The 21,604-nt window shown below is 36.7% G+C and overlaps 2 protein-coding genes and 1 non-coding gene across 5 annotated transcripts; 1 reads left to right on the plus strand and 2 right to left on the minus strand.

The window, feature by feature from the left end:
• Positions 1–200: 200 nt before the first annotated feature.
• On the minus strand, positions 201–12,885 carry LOC129254712 (protein LIAT1-like). 2 transcript variants are annotated; one of them, XM_054893222.2, is made up of 2 exons: positions 12,621–12,885; positions 201–2,071 (listed from the first exon to the last, which is right to left on the minus strand). In XM_054893222.2, the coding sequence occupies exons 1-2, from the start codon at positions 12,775–12,777 to the stop codon at positions 1,575–1,577; spliced, it is 654 nt and encodes a 217-aa protein (XP_054749197.2). In that variant the 5' UTR covers positions 12,778–12,885; the 3' UTR covers positions 201–1,574. The 2 variants fall into 2 exon arrangements, with proteins under 2 accessions (XP_054749197.2, XP_054749196.2); XM_054893221.2 differs by lacking the exon at positions 12,621–12,885 and adding an exon at positions 2,399–3,649.
• A 275-nt stretch (positions 12,886–13,160) lies between these two features.
• On the plus strand, positions 13,161–13,232 carry TRNAA-UGC (transfer RNA alanine (anticodon UGC)). Its single transcript has one exon. It is a non-coding gene; the product is annotated as a tRNA-Ala (tRNA).
• Positions 13,233–14,059: 827 nt separating this feature from the next.
• LOC129254711 (actin-related protein 2/3 complex subunit 3-B-like) lies at positions 14,060–21,493 on the minus strand. 2 transcript variants are annotated; one of them, XM_054893220.2, is made up of 6 exons: positions 21,298–21,493; positions 20,218–20,311; positions 19,404–19,480; positions 16,959–17,027; positions 16,075–16,201; positions 14,060–15,857 (listed from the first exon to the last, which is right to left on the minus strand). In XM_054893220.2, exons 1-6 carry the CDS (start codon positions 21,301–21,303, stop codon positions 15,700–15,702), a joined length of 531 nt encoding a protein of 176 aa, XP_054749195.1. In that variant the 5' UTR covers positions 21,304–21,493; the 3' UTR covers positions 14,060–15,699. The 2 variants fall into 2 exon arrangements, with proteins under 2 accessions (XP_054749195.1, XP_063967030.1); XM_064110960.1 differs by lacking the exon at positions 21,298–21,493 and having other exon boundaries at positions 20,218–20,347.
• Between the last annotated feature and the right edge of the window lie 111 nt (positions 21,494–21,604).

The following is a 21,604-nucleotide window of genomic DNA, read 5'->3' on the forward strand; positions in this document are numbered from 1 at the left end:
ACTCTTGTATAAATATTTCATCAAAGTCATTTCTTATTTCATATATATATAAAAAAATCGGCATTGGCACATCTCACTGCAAAAATCAAAACACATTTTTTTCTTCTTGAAATACACACGCGCTAGTCCAAACACTAAATAAATGAATAATGATGCAATAAAAAACTATGGCACAATACAAGCTTAATGTGTTATTTTCATAGGACATTCCAGTTGATATTGCAAATAGAGTGCAAAGGTCTTGCAAATTACAGGTCCATGTCTTACAAAAAGTTGCGATAGATTCAATGAAACTCATATTGCAATTAATCTTTAAAAATATACTAAAGATATTAAGATTTTTATAATTCTTAATATCTTTAGTATATTCTCAAATTGCGATTGTTTTACCAATCGAAATTTGAGATTGATTGGACACAATCGCATTGTTGACCCCCAAGACGGGGGGGGGGGGGGGGGGGGGGGGGCGTTGGAAAAGATGATTAAACTATAGGCCGAGAAGACCAACTATCAGTCACCCTATGTCATGTGGAGTGTTATCTTGTGGATTTTAGACATTATTGCCCCCCAAAAAGATTTGCCATGGGATTACATTGCAAGACATGCAGCAATAATATCCTTCTCTAAAAGAGTCATGGAGAACCATCATCAAATAATTATGAAAGAGTGATTTATGGAATAATCGTGAAGGAGTAATCCAGGTAACTCTATCAAATAGAATAGGATTGAACAAGAATATATTGAAAACTTCATCAAAATCAGATAAAAAATAAAGAAGTGACTGAATTTCAAACTTTTGCATGATTTTATGCACATCGTCGTGAATATTCAGGGTACAAGATGATGCTGATATCATACTTTTGTTTTCCATATTTTAGTAAACGAAACCGCAAACAAAATCACTTTCCCTCATACAATGAAATAAATGCTTTTTCCTTGTAAGAATATACGTTGCGCAATGATGATCTTATTTACAAATCTGTGGTCGAGTTTTTTCACAGCCTTGGAGCATAATATTTGATTGTAATTTTATATGATAAAATACAAAAGTAAGGAGATGACATCAACTCTTTAAATTGCATATTCATGATAATATGTAGAGAAATGTTTCGAGGAAAAATGCATAACTTCATTATTTGTTTTATATGATTTCAATGAATCTTCTAGCGATTTTCTTGTTTAATTTTACCTACTCTATACAGTATCCCCTTACACTCTAAATTCCAAGGATTTAAAACAAATCCAGATTGGCTGTGAATAGTGACCAGCCGAATATTAGATTTAGATTTAAACCTTAAACCTAACAGATTTGAATTTAAATCTTTTGAGATTTAAAAGTTAATCCTTAAGATTTTTATGACTAAATATAACCAAAGATATTTGTTCTTCGTAGCATTAAGACAAAGTGGCATTACCACTACTTATTTGTGTGCTAATGCCACTTCAACGCAAATAGAGATAGAGGAGGAGGAAGGATGAATACAAAAGTAATCCCGTTCCATAGTTTCCATACAAGTCATACTGCATTGCATAGATTGATTGTGCTTAACAGGAGAATATCAATGATGAATCTACTAACTTCCGGGATCCAATGACGCAAGTTCTACAGCAAATTTCAGAACACCTTCCTTATCCCGTCTATGCTTTACAACGTCCATTAGATATCTTTTCCTTCGATTTACCTTGTACATTCGGATCCTTTCTTTTTCTTCCTCGGGGTTCGAACACGGATTGTCCCATCTCAAACTCTCGTCGATTTTTGCGGAAACATTGTCGACCTCGCTCTCCAGTTCCGAAGATCCCCGACCATCTTCGGTGGTCGCCCGTGAGCTCCCGCTGTCACTCCTCTGCATGGACAGCGCCGACGGTTGCCGATGTCTCTCGAAAATGTCCGAGACACATTTCTCAAGGTATTCGTTCTGCGATCGGATTTCCGATCCACTGCTGCTGATACTTTTCCTCGTCCCGATGGAAACCGAAGACAAAGACTTGCTGCTGTTTGATTTTGAAAGACGAGAAAGCGAACCGTTTTTCTTATTGGTGCGGTCGTCTGGGGTCTTTCGATTCCGATCTGCAAAATTTATAGAGAAAATTATGTAGAGGTAATTAAAGGAGAGAATGTTGAGAAATTTCACAAAATTATTTGAATATTTTTTATCATTCTGTTGTTGGAAGAACACTCTAAAAGGGAATCAATATTATACACTCTGAGAAATATTTCAACCAACCTGTCAGGTTGGTTAATATATGAAGCTACAAACTAGATTTTTTTTTTTAATTCTTGATTCGTTTTCAAGTACTTTTCTGTTAACAAACCTAATGTTTTTTTCCTGTCTTTATTTTCTCAGAGTTTATACACACACACGATTTATTATTAAAGCGTATTATTTGAACGCACTTTGATAATCAATTGTAGAACGAGAGGAGCCATTCAATTCACAGGATGGGCTTGGTTGTGGACTCGATCCCTCAGTTGTCTTTGGTAGAGCAACCAAGAAATCATGGTCAATGACAGGGAGCTGTAGCGGCTCCGCATCGTCTTCTTTCGACATCATCGTCGTAACCATCAACGAGTAAAAAAGTTCATGTCGAGAACACGAGGGTAATCACTCAGGATCAGTATAAGTTTACTCAAAAGTTTCTTAAAAATCAGAAAGTTCAGGTTGTCCAACCATTATGATCACCTACATCAATTCTGTTACTGCAATTTGGTGACGAAAAATGGTCAGAAAACATTCACTCCACAATGATCCTACAACAATCTTGAATTTATTGCACCCCAAAGGCTATATGATTAGTCTTATGTCCTCATTGTTAATCGAATAAGTATACTGGAACGTTGGTATTCTTTTAATTATAACAGACTGTCAACAGTATAGTTTCATGTGAAAAAAGGATGTCTTTCACGCTGTACAAAAAGAACAAAAGTTGTCGGCAGAATGTTTCAGCATACAATATATAACATGAACGTAGCTAGGTAGGAGAAACGAAAATTCGCGTAGACAAGTACATGACTTCACTCATTGAAGCAACACATACTATGTTAAACGTTGGTATAAATCATTTTCCATTTTCATCACAGCAAGAATCAATATCACCGTGATCTAATGTTCCGCGTGACGAGTCTCGGGCAAAGAGTTGTATAGAAAACTCCGCAGACAATAATAAAAACTTTCTCGAAGACAATATGTTCCAATGCCACGTGATCATGCCATTGATACACATTGTGTGGATGATGATGGGCTATTGATTATCGACTCCTGGCTGGGTTGTCGAACATGATGCGGTGAGCCGCGGAATGACCGTCAAGGTTACGCTAACCGCTCGGTTAAGACGGCTTTAATGAACACCTTTTAAAAATGACCAGGTCCGACAAGAAAGTGGGCAGGTGGTTGCATTGCAACCTATAGAGATAGATCTCCAATATTCATCACATCCAAGAATAGAAGAAAATATTAAGATCATTGTATGAAAAGGCATGCAGATTTACATGTATATGTGCAAGATATCCATCGACTATTCCATTTCTCAAAGTGATTTTATCAGCGCAGCTCTGAAATGGTGGCATCAGTAACCGTCCTAGCGACCATGATGACATCTAGAGTGGAAGCTCACATCCTTGAGGCATGATAACTTGGCTGGACACTGTGAACAACTTGCTTTTTCAATGAATATATAACGGTGCTTGTCACATCTCAACACCTGAAGCGACTTTTAGATGTTTGCTGAAGGGACAAAACAAACCTTCGATATCAGAGCGAATAAAAAAGACAAATCCCGCGGAAGAATTAAAAGCCACTGCACCTTGGGGTAGAAACCTTACGCCAAGTGTCCCCAGGTGAGACATATTGCGTAACAACAATGGGGATAGTAAATAAGAGGAGAACAAGGGTCGGAATTAATACTTTTTGATGACACTTTGTCGCCTCACAAAAGCGATACAGATTTTGTATGAAATGTAAAAAGGGAAGGAAAAGCGCCCCAGCTCAAGTCTTGGAATAACCGTCTATTGATAGACCTAGACCCCTTTATCGTTAGAACCACAGAAAGCATCGGAAACTATTGGGGATCAATAATCTAAATGGGATTATCGTCCATCGATATCTGAATTTGAATAGAGTAAGACACTCTGAACTCTTTGGAAGGATTCGTTTTTGTAGTGAAGAAAAGTAGCTTATCATAATCTTATTTTTATGTCAAAGTGAAGCTCTTGTAAGAGTTGAATAATTGATAACAGAATTAGCAAAAGAGGAAGAGCTATCATATCTAGATAAAGTATACAGATCTTCACACATGTACATGTGTCCATTTATGACATGTTTATGCTCACATCCTTTCTTGAGCAAACGAATGTGCCATATATCCTTCCCACAATGGTACCTTCATGGAGCAACAATAATGTGCGCCTTATATGACTGTTGACTATTTTACAAAATGGGCCTAAGACAACACATTTTGACCCCCGCCCCCCTCCCCCTTAAGAGGTCCGAAGGAAAGAATGATATGGAATGCAGAAAGTTCTTATCCACACATAATAACGAAAAGGCAAGGATACATATAAGTTGCCCCACCGAAAGCAAAGTAGCAAAATACACCAATGAATGGGACACGATGTTAATTGTATCCTTTTCGGAATAAAAAAAAAATCACATTTAAAACAAAATTGTTCTCGGGGATGAAGCCCTAGACTTCATAAGCACACATACATGTACATGTAGTTGAGAAATATTTCAGTGAAAGTTTGACGGGAATGGACTATAGTTACATTTAAAAGAAAGTAAGAAACCAACCTTACATCGCCAACAGAGACCGGTACTATGGCAACACATTTTAATATTGATAAGAACTTTTAAACTCTACTCTCATGGATTATTCAAAATAAAGAATCTTAGGCTCAAAATACATTATATTATGAGGGGAAATTATTACATGTTGGTCTATGAAGGTCACATAAAATACAATGAAGTAATCCGTGTAATGATTTTTAAAAACATCTTTATGGATTGTGTATTAAATAAAATTTGAAAGTAGAACCCATTTAGCTAGCGGATGGGCATCGTGAGGACTACCAATTTTAGAATTTCCATATATTTAGCAACATGGGTTTCAAATATTATTAACACTTCATTGTCATTCAACCATTTTGTAAACGTAAAACTTTACTCTAATATCTTTGTAAAGTTTTACCTTCTGCTGCTCAATTATTTTAGGGATCAATTCCACATCAAGCTAAATCAGAAAGGTTAAGGTAGAACATCTCTCTGGTGTAACTAAAATTGGTACCATTCAAAATTAAATCATAAAAGTAATAACAATAATAAAAATAATGTTACTACTACTACTGCTATTACTACTACTACTACCGATGTGTTGGCTCAGTTGGTAGAGCGTCCGTCCCACAACCGGGAGGTCGGGAGTTCAAACCCCGACCTCGTCAGACCAAAAGACGTTAAAAGATGGGAGTTGCTGCTACCCTGTTTGACGTTCAACAATTAATAGTCGATTTGACAGTCTCATAGGCTCAATACACCAACCTAGAAATGTTCTTTCCGATGAAGTTTTTTTCTTGATTCGTGTTCCTATGGGGTCCTAGAACAAATTCAGCTTGGTTGCCCAAAGTTGCCGTTTGGGCAATTTGGCTAATTTGCATAAATCCAAAATGGCCGCCAGATGCCATCTTGAAAACCTAACTTTTGAACCCCTTTCCCCAAAATGATGAGTAGTGACTCTTTTTAGAGGTGTAGAGGTGTGTAGAACCGATTTCTGTAATCATTTTTGCAATATAAGGTCATCTTAAGGTCAAATCCAAGATGGCCGCCAGATGCCATCTTGAAAAATTGAATTTTGATCCCCTTGCCCCAGAATGACGAGTAATACCTCTGTTTAGGGGTATTGGGGTGCGCAGAATCTCTTTCTGCTTTTTATTTTGCAATGAAATGTTATCTTCAGGTCAAATCCAAGATGGCCACCATATGACGCCATCTTGAAATATCAACTTTTGAACCCTTTGCCCCAGAATCATAAGTAATAACTCTATTCATGAGTCATTTGTTATGTTGATTCAATTTATGCTGTAATTTTGCATAAGGGATAATCTTCAGATCAAATCCAAGATGGCCGCCAACCTCCATCTTGAAAAAATACTTTCCGAGGCTTATACGTGTTAGAACTAATAAATGGATTTCAGTAAGAATAGTTATTTATTTTATTAATTCTCAAGTTTTTGTCCCAGAATCATGAATAATCCCTCTTCATGTGAGTTATTTGGTATGTTGATTCCATTTCTGTTAATAATTTTCCAATATAGGATCATCTCCAGGTAAAAATAATCCAACATGGCCACTAAACGCCATATTAAGAAGAAGAAAAAACTACTTCCCGAGACTACTGAACCTTGAAGAAGTACTCTCCCTAATAATAGGTTACTATTATGTATGGGAGCTCATGTAAGGGGATTTCAGTGAGAATGATTCATTTCTCTTAATCACTCCATTTTTAGTTCGAGGTCAAGTAATGTCTTAGATGGTCGGATGGTTGATAGATTTCGTCATTAACAGCTTACTTTAGAATGAAACCATTCAAGGTTTTGGCTATGATTTCGGGAGTTCTAATCCTTTTTTTTTGTCCAACCATACTTTTCCAGTGAAAGGACTTTAAAGTATTATTTGAATTAAAAAGTGATTCTCCGTATTTTTTTCCAAAAACAATAGTTAACTTATTAACTTCCTTCATAGTTATTATTGGACTTTTCCTCCTGACAAGAGCCATTGACTTGGTCAGCAGGAGTGCACTATTTAGCCTCCTGCAGAAGATAGGCTCCCCCAAGACTGTTCCATGGTCAGAATCGTTCTCATTCGTGGAATGGTGTACGAAAACGATGTCGCCCCCTGCCTCTCAAGAAGTGGGAATGCAAGATCTAGTCATACGTAACAGCTGCCTGTCATGATTGTGCATGTAAGGGTTTTGGATCATCCATCAGCCTGTGAGACAGAAATTCTGATCGACTCAAGACACCGACTAGTAGCGACTTTCCTCCAGATATCTCTATCAACAGCACGCACTCGTCTGGTTGTGGTGGACTCCTCATCTACCTTGTATCTACTATATGTATCTAGCTCCCTTTCACAGGACAAGTATATAAGCACCAGGATAGTAAAATCTGTCACAGTCATGACCAAGCTCCTGTACGGAAGTAAGTCCTGGAAAACGTACGCCGACCAAAAAAAAGCGGCTAAACACCTTCCATGTCAGCTGCCTCGGACGTATCATGCACATTAAATTGTAGGACAAAGTGAAAAATACAGAGGCCCTTCAGTGTACGTGCTGGCATCCCAAGCTTATTCTCGCTCCTTAGTCAAAGGCACCTCAAGTTGTTGGGGCATGTTCGCCGCATGAACCCTTGGCAAATCCCTTATTTGATTCGCCAAGGTAAGGTGAGCTGTGTGATTGGTCTCACCCCCATCGGTAGATCACACCTTCGTTATAAAGACACCTGCAAACGTGACATAAAACATGCCGGCATAGACACTAACGCTTATGAAGATGTAGACGATAGTCGCCATTCTATGGAGAGCTACTAAGTTCAGTGGGTCAAGACGTCAGAAAGTAATCGGAATGCTAAATTGGCAGACCAAATACGTAGGAGGAAGGCTATGGCAGCATCTCTATATAAACGTGTCTCAGCCCCGGGGGGGCCACTTACATTGACGAGTGGATACCATGCGCGACCAAAAAAACACGTAAAAAGGATGTCTTTTTCAAGATAGGGCACGTTACGTACGTAACGTGATAAGGGTGTCAAAAACACAAAAATAATGAAAAAAGGGTATCTCATTTCGTTAGGAAAGCTACGTGTTTAGGGTCAAATTTGCGGGGATGATAAAACAAAATTAAAATGTTTTATAAAGGATGTCCTTTTTGCTCCAACACTACGTGTTTAGAGTCCGATTTGCGCGACGTGTGGACTAGGTAGGGCCGTTCTAAACCAAGTGATGTGTAAAAGTAACCGACGACCGACGGACCCGTGACATATCGCTGTGCTTGTTTAGGGGTTCATTTCAGGGAATACTTGTCAAGAGTATCGTATTGTTTCCAATATTTGTTAAGGGTAGGGTTTCACACGCCAATACTTGTTAAGGGGTGTATTTTCAGAATATGGAAAATACGTGTTTAGGGTGCTTTTCGAGACCTCATGGTCGCGCATGGTATCCACTCGTCAATGGAAGTGGCCCCCCCGGGGTCTCAGCGCCATCCTCCTTCATCTGTACAAATTTGCTCTAGAGACTGCCACTCTAGAATGGAGCTCTACAGTCACTCTCGAAAATGTAAGACCTAGCGCTAAACCACCGTCTTTTAAGGCGAATTGATGCGTACCAATCATTGGACACATTGATTTAGAAAAAAAAATTGAGAAAACACTTTCAAATTCAAATAAGACCTTTTATGCCTCTTCAGTACTAAAGTATGGATGGACATTACAAAAATTAAAATACACGCGAAATGGATCATAGCCCAAACCCAAAGAGGATTCATTCTAAGTTGAGCAGTTAATGTCGAAATCTGACATCTAAGAAAAACTTCACGTTGACCTTAAACTTGATAATTAATAAAAGAAATGACTATTCTTACTGAAATCCCTTTACATTAGCTCTTACACGTATAAGCCTCGGAAAGTATTTTTTTAAGATGGCGGTTGGCAGCCATCTTGGATTTGATCTGAAGGTTATTCTTTATGCAAAATTAAAGCATAAATTGAATCAAAATACCAAATGACTCATAAATAGAGTTATTATTCATGATTCTGGGGCAAAGGGTTCAAAAGTTGATATTTCAAGATGGCATCATATGGTGGCCATCTTGGATTTGACCTGAAGATGACATTATATTTCAAAATAGAAAGCAGAAATGGATTCTGCACACCCCAAAACCCCTAAACAGAGGTATTACTCGTCATTCTATGGCAAGGGGATCAAAAGTCAATTTTTCAAGATGGCATCTGGCGGCCATCTTGGATTTGACCTGAAGATGACCTTATATTGCAAAAATGATTACAGAAATTAGTTCTACACATCTCTAAACCTCTAAAACGAGTCATTACTCATCATTTTGGGGAAAGGGGTTCAAAAAATAGGTTTTCAAGATGGCATCTGGCGGCCATTTTGAATTTATGCAAATTAGCCAAATTGCCCAAACGGCAACTTTGGGCAACCAAGCTGAATTTGTTCTAGGACCCCATAGGAACACGAATCAAGAAAAAAACTTCATCGGAAAGAACATTTCTAGGTTCGGAACAAGTCAAATCGACTATAAAGGGATAGAGCCTCGTCGATCTGGCGCTGCCAGCGGCTGCCGGGCCCACGATCAATTGGGCAAAGCAAATTTTTGGAGTATTCAATTTCATGTCTATTTCGAACAATAAAATATGGATATTTACTACTACATGTACTACTACTATTACTGAGACTGCTAAGAATGATACTAATAATTAGTAATGACACATATCTGAAAATAACACTGATAACTCTTTGCTTTCCTGATCGTTATACAAATGGTATATACACATTGTCCCAATATCTCTTCTTACACACTCAGCCAGAAAATATATTGCACTCTTTTAGACAACTCTATTCATCCATCTTTCTTAAAGTTTTTTTTTCATCGGGTACTTAGAGTTGCATTTAAGCCAAATGGCTACATACATGTACATTATCAGGTGTACAACTTAATCTCAGCAATAAACATCTTATGACCCATGTGCAGCTGGGTCACATCCCTTGATCATTTCTGACATACTCTGTCAGTAAAAATAATGCAATCAGACACAATGTATTTTACTCTTATGCTGTTCATCATCAATATCATGATGCCAAAAAAAATCTCAGCAATATAGGTGATTGGATTTTCTCACCCTTTGGTGATATCTTATGATTGTGAAATACCAGTACCTGTTTTGAGGAATCATACGTTCTGGCAAGAATATACTATAAGTAGACCTTGAGGTAATTAACACCAACACATTTACATACATGTAGAACAAATAATTATTATATTCACTAATTTTGTCATACATGTAGTCCTTTTTTGGTGGAGTGGCTTCATCAGTATTTTATACTTTATTTAATGACCCTACAGCATAATGTAGAACTTTTTCAAATGGATGGAGTGTTTCCAACTCCCAACTGCGTATCACCTGCAATGAATACAGCATTGAGGCACACTGAGTTACACACAAAAATATAGCATCATAAAGACGGACATGAGAGGGACTCAAACCTGCGCACATTGATATCTTATTTAAAACAGGCACTCTTACCAACTTAGCTTATGTCACCTCCATCAGGTTTTAATGTCACCATTGTTTAATATTTGAAGGTGTCTGGATATATGAAAGATATACTCCCATAGTACATAACATGACTAGTAGTAGATAGTAATACACATCTGTTATTCTGACATAATTCATTATTCACCACATGATCAAACAAAAATCCTCAGAACAGATTAGAACAGTCTAAACTCTAATTTATGCTAATGTAGCACTGTGACTTGGATCATAAGACAACGTCGTGACAGTACCGTAAGCATCCATGTGTATGGTATGAACCTGCAGAGAAATCTATATAACTAGTGTAATTGTTATGTAGCGCTGAGAATGGGATCAAAGAAAACAATTATGACAAAAATGTACACAGAATATGGAATAGGCCTATCCTTCTGAAAACCATCCGAATTCACAGGTTTTTTTTCTTTTGCTCTCTCCTACACAAATGATAAGCAATCTAGCACAAAATGTGATGGGCATTTTTTTTTTCTTTCCCCCGAAATGGGGGATTGGATTCAAATTCCCAGGGGGACCACTTCCATATTGAGGAGTGGACACCAGGCGTGACCATGGGGTTTCGAAAAGCACCCTAAACAAGGGAAGCAAGTCTTTTCCAGATTATGAAAATGCATCCCTTAAGCCGAAAATATGTAGCTTTCCTATCAAAATATATCCCTTTTTACAGTATTTTAAATATCGTTTTTGGCACCCTTATAACGTTACATTACGTAACGTGCCCACTCTTGAAAAAGAAATCCCTTTTTACACATGGTCGCGCCTGGCATCCATTCATCAATGGAAGTGGCCCAACCGGGCGGCCCCTCGAGCTCTGGGAGGAACCAAATGTGGCTCTGCAAGCTCGTCCTAAATCGGATATATCGCTGCTACCATATGTAGCAACCTGGATTTTGCACACGAAACGCAGATGTTATGTTTCCGTTGCGAATGCGAAACGTAAACAAATTCTCATGTCACACAACTTGCGTTGCAGGACAATGTTTTGCGTCGGGTCCAAAAGTCTCTTCCAAAATCAATATACAATGTACCGTCGTAAAGTTTGTTGCACAGCGAAAAGTGGGGAATCACACCAGCATCACCTAATTTCCCCTCTTCTAGATTTCAAGTTTAGTTTGTCTAGATCTAGTCTCTTTCTTTCATCTCTTTTTTGTTCACATTGTCATTGGTTACTTCCTACTTTCCCTTCTTTTTTCTGTACTTCATTTTCTCCTCCTATCACTAGATCTAACATTAGACCTAGCCCTAAAAACAACATTTTCTAGGGCCTAGATGGAGATGTAACTTTGAATTTGTTAGGCCTTGTTTTTCTTTCCCTGATCACCCCTGTTATGGCAAGTTCCCCCAAGTCTGCGCAGTCCCCCTTGTCTGTGCACACGCGTATCTGCGCGATTCTAGTAAAAGAAGATATGCAACGAACACAGACTTTACAAATGCAATACATAGAGATATTCATTAAAAAATCCGACTCAAAATATTGGAAAAATAATGAATTTTTGGCATTTCATGTGACGGCCTCAAAATGCAGCCTTTTCTCATCAAAATCCCCGAATCGTGTGCACTTCAGTGAATGGGTGCGCAGACATGGGGTACCATATTTTTTTCTCAATCTGAAAATGACTCCCCGAGTTTTTTTCCAAGAAAATCCTATATTTCTTTCAAATTTTTATGAGATATTTGGTACACTTACTCATAATAATATAAGGAACATCATTAACTGGAAGATTTTGTAAAATAGAAAGAAATTTGTGTTAAATCTTAATTTAAATTGTTAGGTGCGCAGACTTGGCCTGGGGAACACCATGATCATACTACCGGTAGGATGGGGGGTAGGGTGTCCGGACACGTAACAGAAATGAAGCCTTGTTTTTATCTCAGGAATAAACCACAAATATAGGTTGAGTAGTTTTTTTCACCATCAATATTTGTTCTTTATAATATTTTCTTATATTCTGTGCTAAAAAGAATTAAAGACATTGCTTGTAAACTTTTCAAAATTGAGAGTAAAAGTCATGTGTCCGGACACCCAACCCGTCCGGACACACAACCACTGGGTATACATGTATTCCAAAATCAAATTCGAGATTTCTACGTCTTTTCTTCATTGACATTGTCCACATCCTCCTCCTCATATTCTAATTTTCCCATCCTCCCCACCCTTCTCCTGATTCTCTTTCAACAAATTTTAAGTAACTAGGAGTAGGAATGGGTAAACTACCGTCTGTACCGAATTTGACTTCGAGTCAGAGAGAGACCGGGGAGAGACCGGGGAGAGAGAGCTTACTTGTTTCCAATGCACTGTCAGAATTTGTTTCCTCCGGACTTCGTTTGCGATCGCGATCTTTGTTGTGCTTGCTGTTTTTCTTCTTCTTTTTACCAGATTTCTTCGATTTATCACTGTGTCCGGATGACCTTCTACTTGGTGGTGGCTTTTCATCCATAATCAGTGTGACATTTATGAAATATGATGATAAATTCGCTTTGAAAAGACTCCCATTCCGACAGTCGTCATCGTCAACAACAATTCTAATGCTGTACAATTAGCCAACACAAATATCAACGAATGGGAACGTGTAATTGGTTTCGATGAACGCTGCTGGCCGGCGACCTTTGACCGTTGCTCAGTGCGTGAGAAAATGGTTCGTAAAACTCGAAATCTTGGAGTAGATACATATATCATAGATTGCATTACAAATGCAAGTAAAGAACTTATGATATCAAAGTTGAAATGACCTTATCATATTTCAGAAATAAAAGATTTTGTGTAATACAGCAAAACATTTTGAATATAATAATTTTTAATGCACCTCAACATATCGAGCAAGGGGATATAGCTCAGCGGTAGAGCGCTCGCTTTGCATGCGAGAGGCCTCGGGTTCGAACCCCGATATCTCCAAATACTCCTTTTTTTTTCCTTTTCTTTTTTAACAATAATTCATTTTTTTTCCTCTCAAGACATTTTGTTCTCTCCATTTGCCATTACTTTCATCCGCAAAACTATTTCTATTGTCAATGAAATACAAACACTTCATAATTGTGCATGACCTAATGGCCCTGCACTGTATCACATCCAGAAATGTTGATTTGCAAGTCATAGTTTGGGATCAAAATTATACTAGCAGTCATAACTTTCTCATGGCTTTTCAATTTTTTTCAAACTTTCACAATTCGGTTTTACTTATTTTTTCCTCTCTCATACAACATTTTATGACCTAGGTTGGATTATTCCCCTTTACAAGCTATTAAAATCCTTAGTTGAGAGTAAATGTTGAATAGTCTTGATAAAATGTTACATGAAACTCTCCCATGGCTCAAAGGGCACCATATGTCAAAAGATAACTCACGATATTATATTTCACTAAAAATATTGTTTTGTTCTTAGATGTAGGAGCTTTGTAGTTTAAAGGGATACTCCAGGCCGAGAATATTTATATCTTAACAAATAGAGTAAAATTCAGAGCAAAATGCTAAAAATTCCATTAAAATCGGATAACAAATAATGAAGTTATTTAATTTTAAAGTTTAGCAATATTTTGTGAAAACATTTATATTCACGTCATCATGAATATTCACTAGGTGGGCTGATGATATCACATCCCCACTTTCCTTTTTCTTATGTTATTACATGAAATCATAAATGTTTCATTTTTTCATACATGTGTTATTCACCAAACCAATTCTGGACTTAGAAATTTGAATAAAAGCGTCTATGTCACTCCAAAATTTTGATCTAAGTGTGCTTTAATTTTTTATTTCATTGATACAAGAATGAGATTAATATAAATACAATGTTGGAAAGAAGTTTCTCATCATTTAACATGTGCACATGGAACAATCTCTGTACAAATCTAAGTACACATAATTTGCTTAAAGAACTAATCTATGGAATAACAATTAAATGTGTCATTCATTTCCTACCAAATTAGTTACTTGCTTACTAATGGAATTGGTAACACTGACAAGAAATGCATTTGATGCCAACATATTTCTCCTTGCATTATTTTTATTTATAAATGCCATGGGTGTACACAAAAATCATAAATAATTTTTCATCAGTCTAATAAAGAAAAAAAATGTAATAGAAAGTCTGCCTAATCAAACATTCCAAATAAAACTCATGTTTTCAAAATACATAAATATTTGGGGTTGTTGGAATGCTAATAGGGTACTTCAAGTAAGTCAAGTAAGAAAATTGAAAAGGGAGAATGTTTCTGTACTACATGGGTTGTTGTGCATAATAAAAAATAGCCTTTTTCCTGATTAATGAGAAAACCAGGAATAATGAATATGCATCATTGTGCAGTGCACATATTCCTACCTTCATAATATTTAATATTTTAGGTTTTATCATATACCTCTTGCAAAGATTACTGACTGACTGCTTTATAAATTTCAAGTGAAGTAAATGGAAATCATACATATATCATGTGAGATGCTTTGGCTTTTGTGAGCAATATATTTTCAGGTATTTCCATTTATGTAGGCCCCTCCAAAGGCCTAAATTATCCTCAATACCGGCGGTAATCATGATTATTCTCACTAAAATCAATATTCGATTACCTATGATTACTACTGGAAATTACTAAATAACGATCACGTAATGTTTAAAATTTATCAACTTTTAGAGCATTATTTTCCAGAAGGCACTTGATCCACTTTGGATACCGGTGATAAAAACTGGAAATCTAAACATTGGTCACACATCTACCTTTTCTTTAGACGAAATCCGAGAGCTAGTATGGGGAAAATTCACCTACTAACATGTTTTTTCTGTAGATGAATGTGCAAAATTTATAAAACAAAGATATATCTCTGATGTAACAGAAGCGTATCGAGTGTCTTTTGGAGATTGATAAAATTTCATTTTAAAAAGTTATAATACATCCTCTTTCTATTATGGACTCAATCTCATGTGTATGTGTGTGCACTATGCATCATGTCTCTCATTTGGGCACGTAAGAAGTTACATATATGCCCTATGTATTACCAAGAATTGTTAGTGTGTATTAGAACTGCCAGTTCTATATGTATGCGATCGGCCAAGTCATGGCTCATGGACCTGAGCAAAAGAAGATCACTTTAAATAGAGATGCTACTTAACATTGAAAAAAACAAAATTAATCTAAAATAGAGCAATACACCCTTTTGTACAAAAAATTTGGAAAATGTATAAATTGCTCCTTTTGTCAGAGAAGTAGCATCCTTGTTTAACTGATGTGACATCCACCTCAGGCTTTTACATACACATGTATGGCTTACAGCAGGATACTGCTATATCTAACTGAAAGCAATGACATGATAGGTAATACATGGGACTGAGTATAATGGAACTGCCCTATATAATTACAAAAATTATTAATTCTTCATTGCCCAGGGCCAGAGAGGCTGCGATCCATGAATTTTCTCTTGACAAAGCACATCCAGAATTTGCTTGGTTTGTTGGTTTGTGGATCCATCACCTTCTCCACCAGGCGCAGGCCGGTTTCCTGTCTCAGCTGCTGTACGTAGGCCCTCATTTGGTCTGGATACACAAAGGAAAATTATGGAAATTAATTTTTTTTTAAATCAAGACAAGATTACAGTAAAATCAACATCTATAAGTTCAATATCCTGAACGTTTGGAAACCTGATTCTGCTTGACATGTCTCAGTGGTTCATTACTTTGCAAAATTTCACAGTTGGCTTTGAGAAACAACACCTGATCAAAAAGACTGTTGTACGGCCTTTATTCTTCCTACCTTCTTCTCCCCTGTTGGTTGGTTTTTGATACATGGCGTTGAGGGGGAAGCCTGCTTCTCCTGGAATGCTGAACTTTGCAATAGCTAGAGAGGCCATCTCTTTTTGAGCATCAGTTGTAGAGGAACACTGGTGAGGTAAATCAACAAAATGAGAAGCACAGTGAGTCGTTTTATCAAATACAATCAACTGTACTTTTAAAAAGCTAGAATCAGCATGCATGCTGAGACCTTTACATGCGATGTCTGTGAATTGCCTCGGATTTTTATGTGGTAGAATAACAGGTACATGTAATTGATAACATTAGCCATTATCATCATCATTCATTTGAATATGTATGTGTTGGTATCCTTTAAATAGTCTGTGACAGTGGACTTTCTAGAAGATAAACAATCATCTGGCAAGTCAAGCAATCTTTCAGACCACATTTTCCTAATCACAATTTGCGAACTTTACCTCTTCAAGTCAAACTTCTTCGTAATGGTTAATTTTGGCTGAAGAAGATTGACATGTACTTAGGCTGAATGACCAGTTTCATAAAAAAAACACACACACACACTTTGTTTCCAGCGACTAGTTCCATACTGCAAGTACCTATGTGATAGGCTAACTGGTAATTTGAAGCAGGTCTAGGACAATAAAAATGGCATATTTTACAGCCACTTTCCCAATCACCCCCCCCCCCCCCCCACCACCACCCCCATTTTTTTTCATGGAGAAATCCAACTAAATTAGAACAGAAAAGATGCTGAGTGTGGTCCCCAACTCTGAAATGATAAAGTGGGTAATATTTTGTCAAAGGACCTCACCAGAAATAGAAGTACACAGATATATATGTCAACATCATTTGTACAGATAGTACCATTGGGGAAGACTTTTAACTTACCCTTTGTAATTTCTTTAGGCACTCTGTGATGTACAATGTGAGGTAGATGAGTACCCTATCAGAATCACCCTGTCAAAATATAATTTGATCAAACCACATTATCTTAAGAACAAAAGATGAGCCTAAGAATTACTAGAACAATATTAACATGGTTCTTTGTTTGTCTTATTCTAATAAAAATATGATTAGTTAAAATGATTAATTCATTAATTTATCATCTCTTTTCGTAAATTATCTAATTCAACACTCACTAAATCAATAAATAATCAAATAAAACCTATCAATTAATCAATCAATAATCCAATAAATCAATGATCTATCTTCGATCAATCAACAAACTATTCATTAATTCACTCACTCATTCATTCATTCTTTCAATAATTCACTCTTTCATTCATTTATTTATTCATTTATTCATTCATTGCACTGACGCCTACAGGCGACAATGCTCTGTTGTTGTTCCGTATTCCTATTCCGTCATCTTCTTCTTCTTCCACAAAATCCCATTTGTTTAACACATGGTTTTTGTTAGCTCTGCCCTGGCTCCGTCCCTCATCCAAATTCATCCAAACTTGGTAGACATGTTGTCCAGCATCCCTAGTTGTGCACCTCGTCTTCCATTTTCCAAAATCACTCATGCATGACTATCCAGGCGCCATTTTGTAAATTTCAAGTCCATTTGCATACCATTCCTAATCCCGTCCTAACTCCCGAATCCTGCATGCTACAGACTTCTAACAAATTGCAGTAGATTGTTTAAGAGTTGCTCTTTCATATAAATATACAACTTGCCCTTCAAAATGCCGTCTTCTTGCCCTTAATTCAAATCCAAGATAGTCTACGTTCAAAATTTTCATATTTATTGAAATGCAAATTAGGAAAATCGTAAAATGGCCATAACTTGCTTGTTTTTATTAATTTCCGTCTCATATTTTCATGGTTCACTAATGGTATCATCCTTCACAATTCAACAAATTTTTTTACGCATCAGTGACCATTAAATTTACAAATAGTACCCTCTATTGCAAAGTCAACAAATAGTAAAATGACAATAACTTTGTTGTTATTCATTTCGGTCTTAAATTTTTAGGGTTGGCCTATGATATCATCCTTCATGATCCATATTCTTTTTACGCATCAGTGACCATTACATTTAGAAATAGCGCCCTCTATTGCAAACTAAAGAAATATCAAAATGGCCATAAGTTCCTTGTTTTCATTCATTTCTGTCTCATTTTTTCAGGGTATGCTTATTGTATCATTCCTCATAATCCACATGTTTTTTACGCATCAGTGACCATTACCTTTAAGAAATAGCGCCCTGTATTGAAAAGTCGAAAATAGTATAATGGCCATAACTTCCTAGTTTTCAATCATTATGGTCTCATATTCAGAGTTTGCTAAGGGTACCATCCCTGATAATTCAAACGTTTTTTACGCATCAGTGACCATTACCTTAATAAATAGCGTCCTCTATTGCAAAGTCGGAAAATAGTAAAATTGCCATAACTTCCTTGTTTTAATTTATTTTGATCTCATATTTTCAGGGTTTGCCAATTGTATCATTTGACATAATCCAACTGTGTTTTACGCATCAGTGACTATTCCTTTAAGAAATAGAGCCCTCTAATATTTTGAAAATGGATATCATCTACAGTTTTCTCTCTTCTGTTCCTTGCCCTCTATTAAAGGAGAATGAAACCCTTGAAACCAGCTGAATCCATATCAAAGAGAAAAATCAAAGAAACATATTGTTGAAAGTTTGAGGAAGATTGAATTAATAATAAGAAAGTTATGAGCATTCGAATATTGAGATCACTAGTGCCATGTAGATCCTCCCAACGGCAATGCGACCAAGATCTGTGATATCACACACGTACAACTCCCTCATTACTTTAGTACTTATTTCACTTATATTCTCACTTTTATAGAGTCTATCACAAGGTGAGGTGTTCTCTTTATGAGATGACAAGTACAGAGGTTTCACAACATTATATCATTGATGAATCGTTTGTCATATGATTAGAATGAGCAAAAAGAGATGTTTTGGGGTATATTTTCAGTGTCCAAATGGGAGAGTTGTACGTGTGTGACATCACAGATCTTGGTCGCATTGCCAATGGGAGGATCTCCATAGCATTAGTGATCTCGACATTCAAATGCTCATAACTCTTTTATTGCTAGTCCTATTTTACTCAAAGTTTTGTTGATCTTATTCTTTGATTTTTCTGCTTTCACAAAAGCTAACTTGCTCCAAGAGTTTCATTCTCCTTTAAATCACAGGCGTCAATGCATGCACATCATTCTGATACGATTGCAGTTCTAGTTCATACATACTTTTGTTCTTTCAAATGTCCATCCATCCATCCATCCATTCAATGCATACATATTCAACATATTCAATGAATGACCAGTAGACGGATAGATTTCATCAATCAAACCTACCTTTATTTCATAATTTTTGAAGAAAACGTTTGCCTTGAAATAGAAAAGGGCTTCATCAACGATGTCATTCTCTCCAGCTTAGAGGGAATGAAAGATAGAAAAAAAATAATGAAGATCGTAATATCTAATTCTAAAGAAACATTCATCAGCAGCAATTTACAAAAAAAAAGAAAAAGAGGAATGATATTGATTCACAAATCATATAACAAGATACAAGTACCTACATAACTACTTCAAAATATAAGTCTCACCCAACCCTATAACAAAAAAGGTCAAGTTCATATATATGCTGTAACCAAGGATGGCTATTAACCAATTAAAATGTTTCTCATTTTGAAGTGAAATTTACCCTTTTATAATTAATTAAAATGATAAGAATTAGAGTGCGGACTACTCCTGTAGTTTTTTAAGTGCTTGAGCAATGATATAAAGTTACACTTTCATCGTTATGATTTAGACATTTTCTTTCGATCTATTTAAGGGTTAATGTCAAAAGAATCAGAATGAAATACAATTAGAGCTAAAGAAGTAAGATATTAGAGAGATCATAATTCACAGAATACTGGCCCTGTGTGATTTACTAATAGATACAATAAATTTCAGAAGAATTAGACAAATATAAAATATAGAATAGAAATGATTCTATCACACTTGAAACCCATTTAAGCCATGACATTAGTGAATCTCCCCTAATGGATGATTATGCCAGAGTAAGGTAGTCTCTTTCTAGCCTCCTGTCTTTTAGAACTTGATTACTGTTGTAGGCCTATAATGCTTATGGATTTGAGAATTTAGTAAACATGGGTCAACTTACTGCCAGGTGGTGCTGGTCCTCTGTACTTGGTATTGAGAGGTAGAAGGGCCAGGTTTCCAATCTTCATATTGGTACTCAACTGTGAGTGATAGGCCTGGATATGACAAAGCAATTTGGACATTGATTTCATAGCATTGGTTCTGGGAAGCCAATTTCAGGGAGTAACCAAACTGTTCATCAACACTTGAAATTACAAGTAGAAATCAAGACCAGCAAAAACATCATCATGTAAAACAGAAAAATAAACAAAAATACATGAATTAACCGACATGAATAAGAAAATGTTAGTTTTTACTTACATGTAGTACCGGTACAGGTTGTATATATTTGTAAATTCCTTGCTGAAACATCTAATATTTCCATCTATATTTCTCAATAATTTATCATTTTGTTTCTTTCTGTATCTCATTCTATTTTCTTTCTTCTTCTCCTTCATTCTCTTCTCTTTGCCTTCCAAGTTCTATCTAACTTTCTTCATCATGCTGTTCTTTCCCCTTCTCTAGTCAGATCTAGACCTATCTTTTTTTTAAAATCAATTCCTCCCTTTCTCCTTGACCTTGCTTGGCTTCGCTTCCTTCGCCTACTTCAAGGCTTCATTCTTCTCCTCCACAAACATGTAGCTTTAGATCTAAAATCTACCAGTCATTAATGTTTACTGCCATGACTGCTTGGCTTTGACTGAGCTTTGGTTCATTTTGAATTAAATTTAATTACTTTTCTCATCCTCAGACTCAGTCGATGCAGTCTCAGCTCCCTTTTCTACACAATTTTAAGCCTGGTCTTGAGCCCCGCCTTGCCCAGTCCCTAATTGCCTTACTCCTTTGTCTCATTAGCTTGACTCCACCCAGTCCGAGTCCCAGTTTCAACTTTCAAGTCCTGAAACCAAGCCTAACGCCCTAAGCATGGCTGAATTCGAATAGACTGGTTTCCCTTGCCTTGAGAAGATCACAACACAAAACCTTACGAGTGCGACTGTATGTAAGTTTCAACCCAAATATTGACGTTAATTTGAGGTTAAATATTAAATGTATGAGCACCAAGCTAAGACAGGGGTATAATATCAATTGTAAGAACACTCACCGGCATTTTGGTTTTCAAAATATGGATTCTTCACGGCAAATAAAATGAAATCTCCGTCTTTTTCGTGGACAACAATTGAGCCGTCGTTTCTCACTTCCGTGTGTGACACTTCCGCGGTACATACTCCTCATCGGCGCGCGCGGCGGCATATCGTAGCGCATATTGCGTATCAGAGAGAGTGGGCGTGTGCTCTCTCGCTCCAAAACACAGCTGCACATGGTGTATTTGGGCCCCTTTTTCATGTACTTTACACACCCCCCCCCTCCTTCCCGCATGTACCTCTTTGACAATACTGGAAAAGATTACT

The sequence above is a fragment of the Lytechinus pictus genome, chromosome 2 (genome assembly GCF_037042905.1).
Source record: "Lytechinus pictus isolate F3 Inbred chromosome 2, Lp3.0, whole genome shotgun sequence".
Taxonomy (NCBI): domain Eukaryota; kingdom Metazoa; phylum Echinodermata; class Echinoidea; order Temnopleuroida; family Toxopneustidae; genus Lytechinus; species Lytechinus pictus.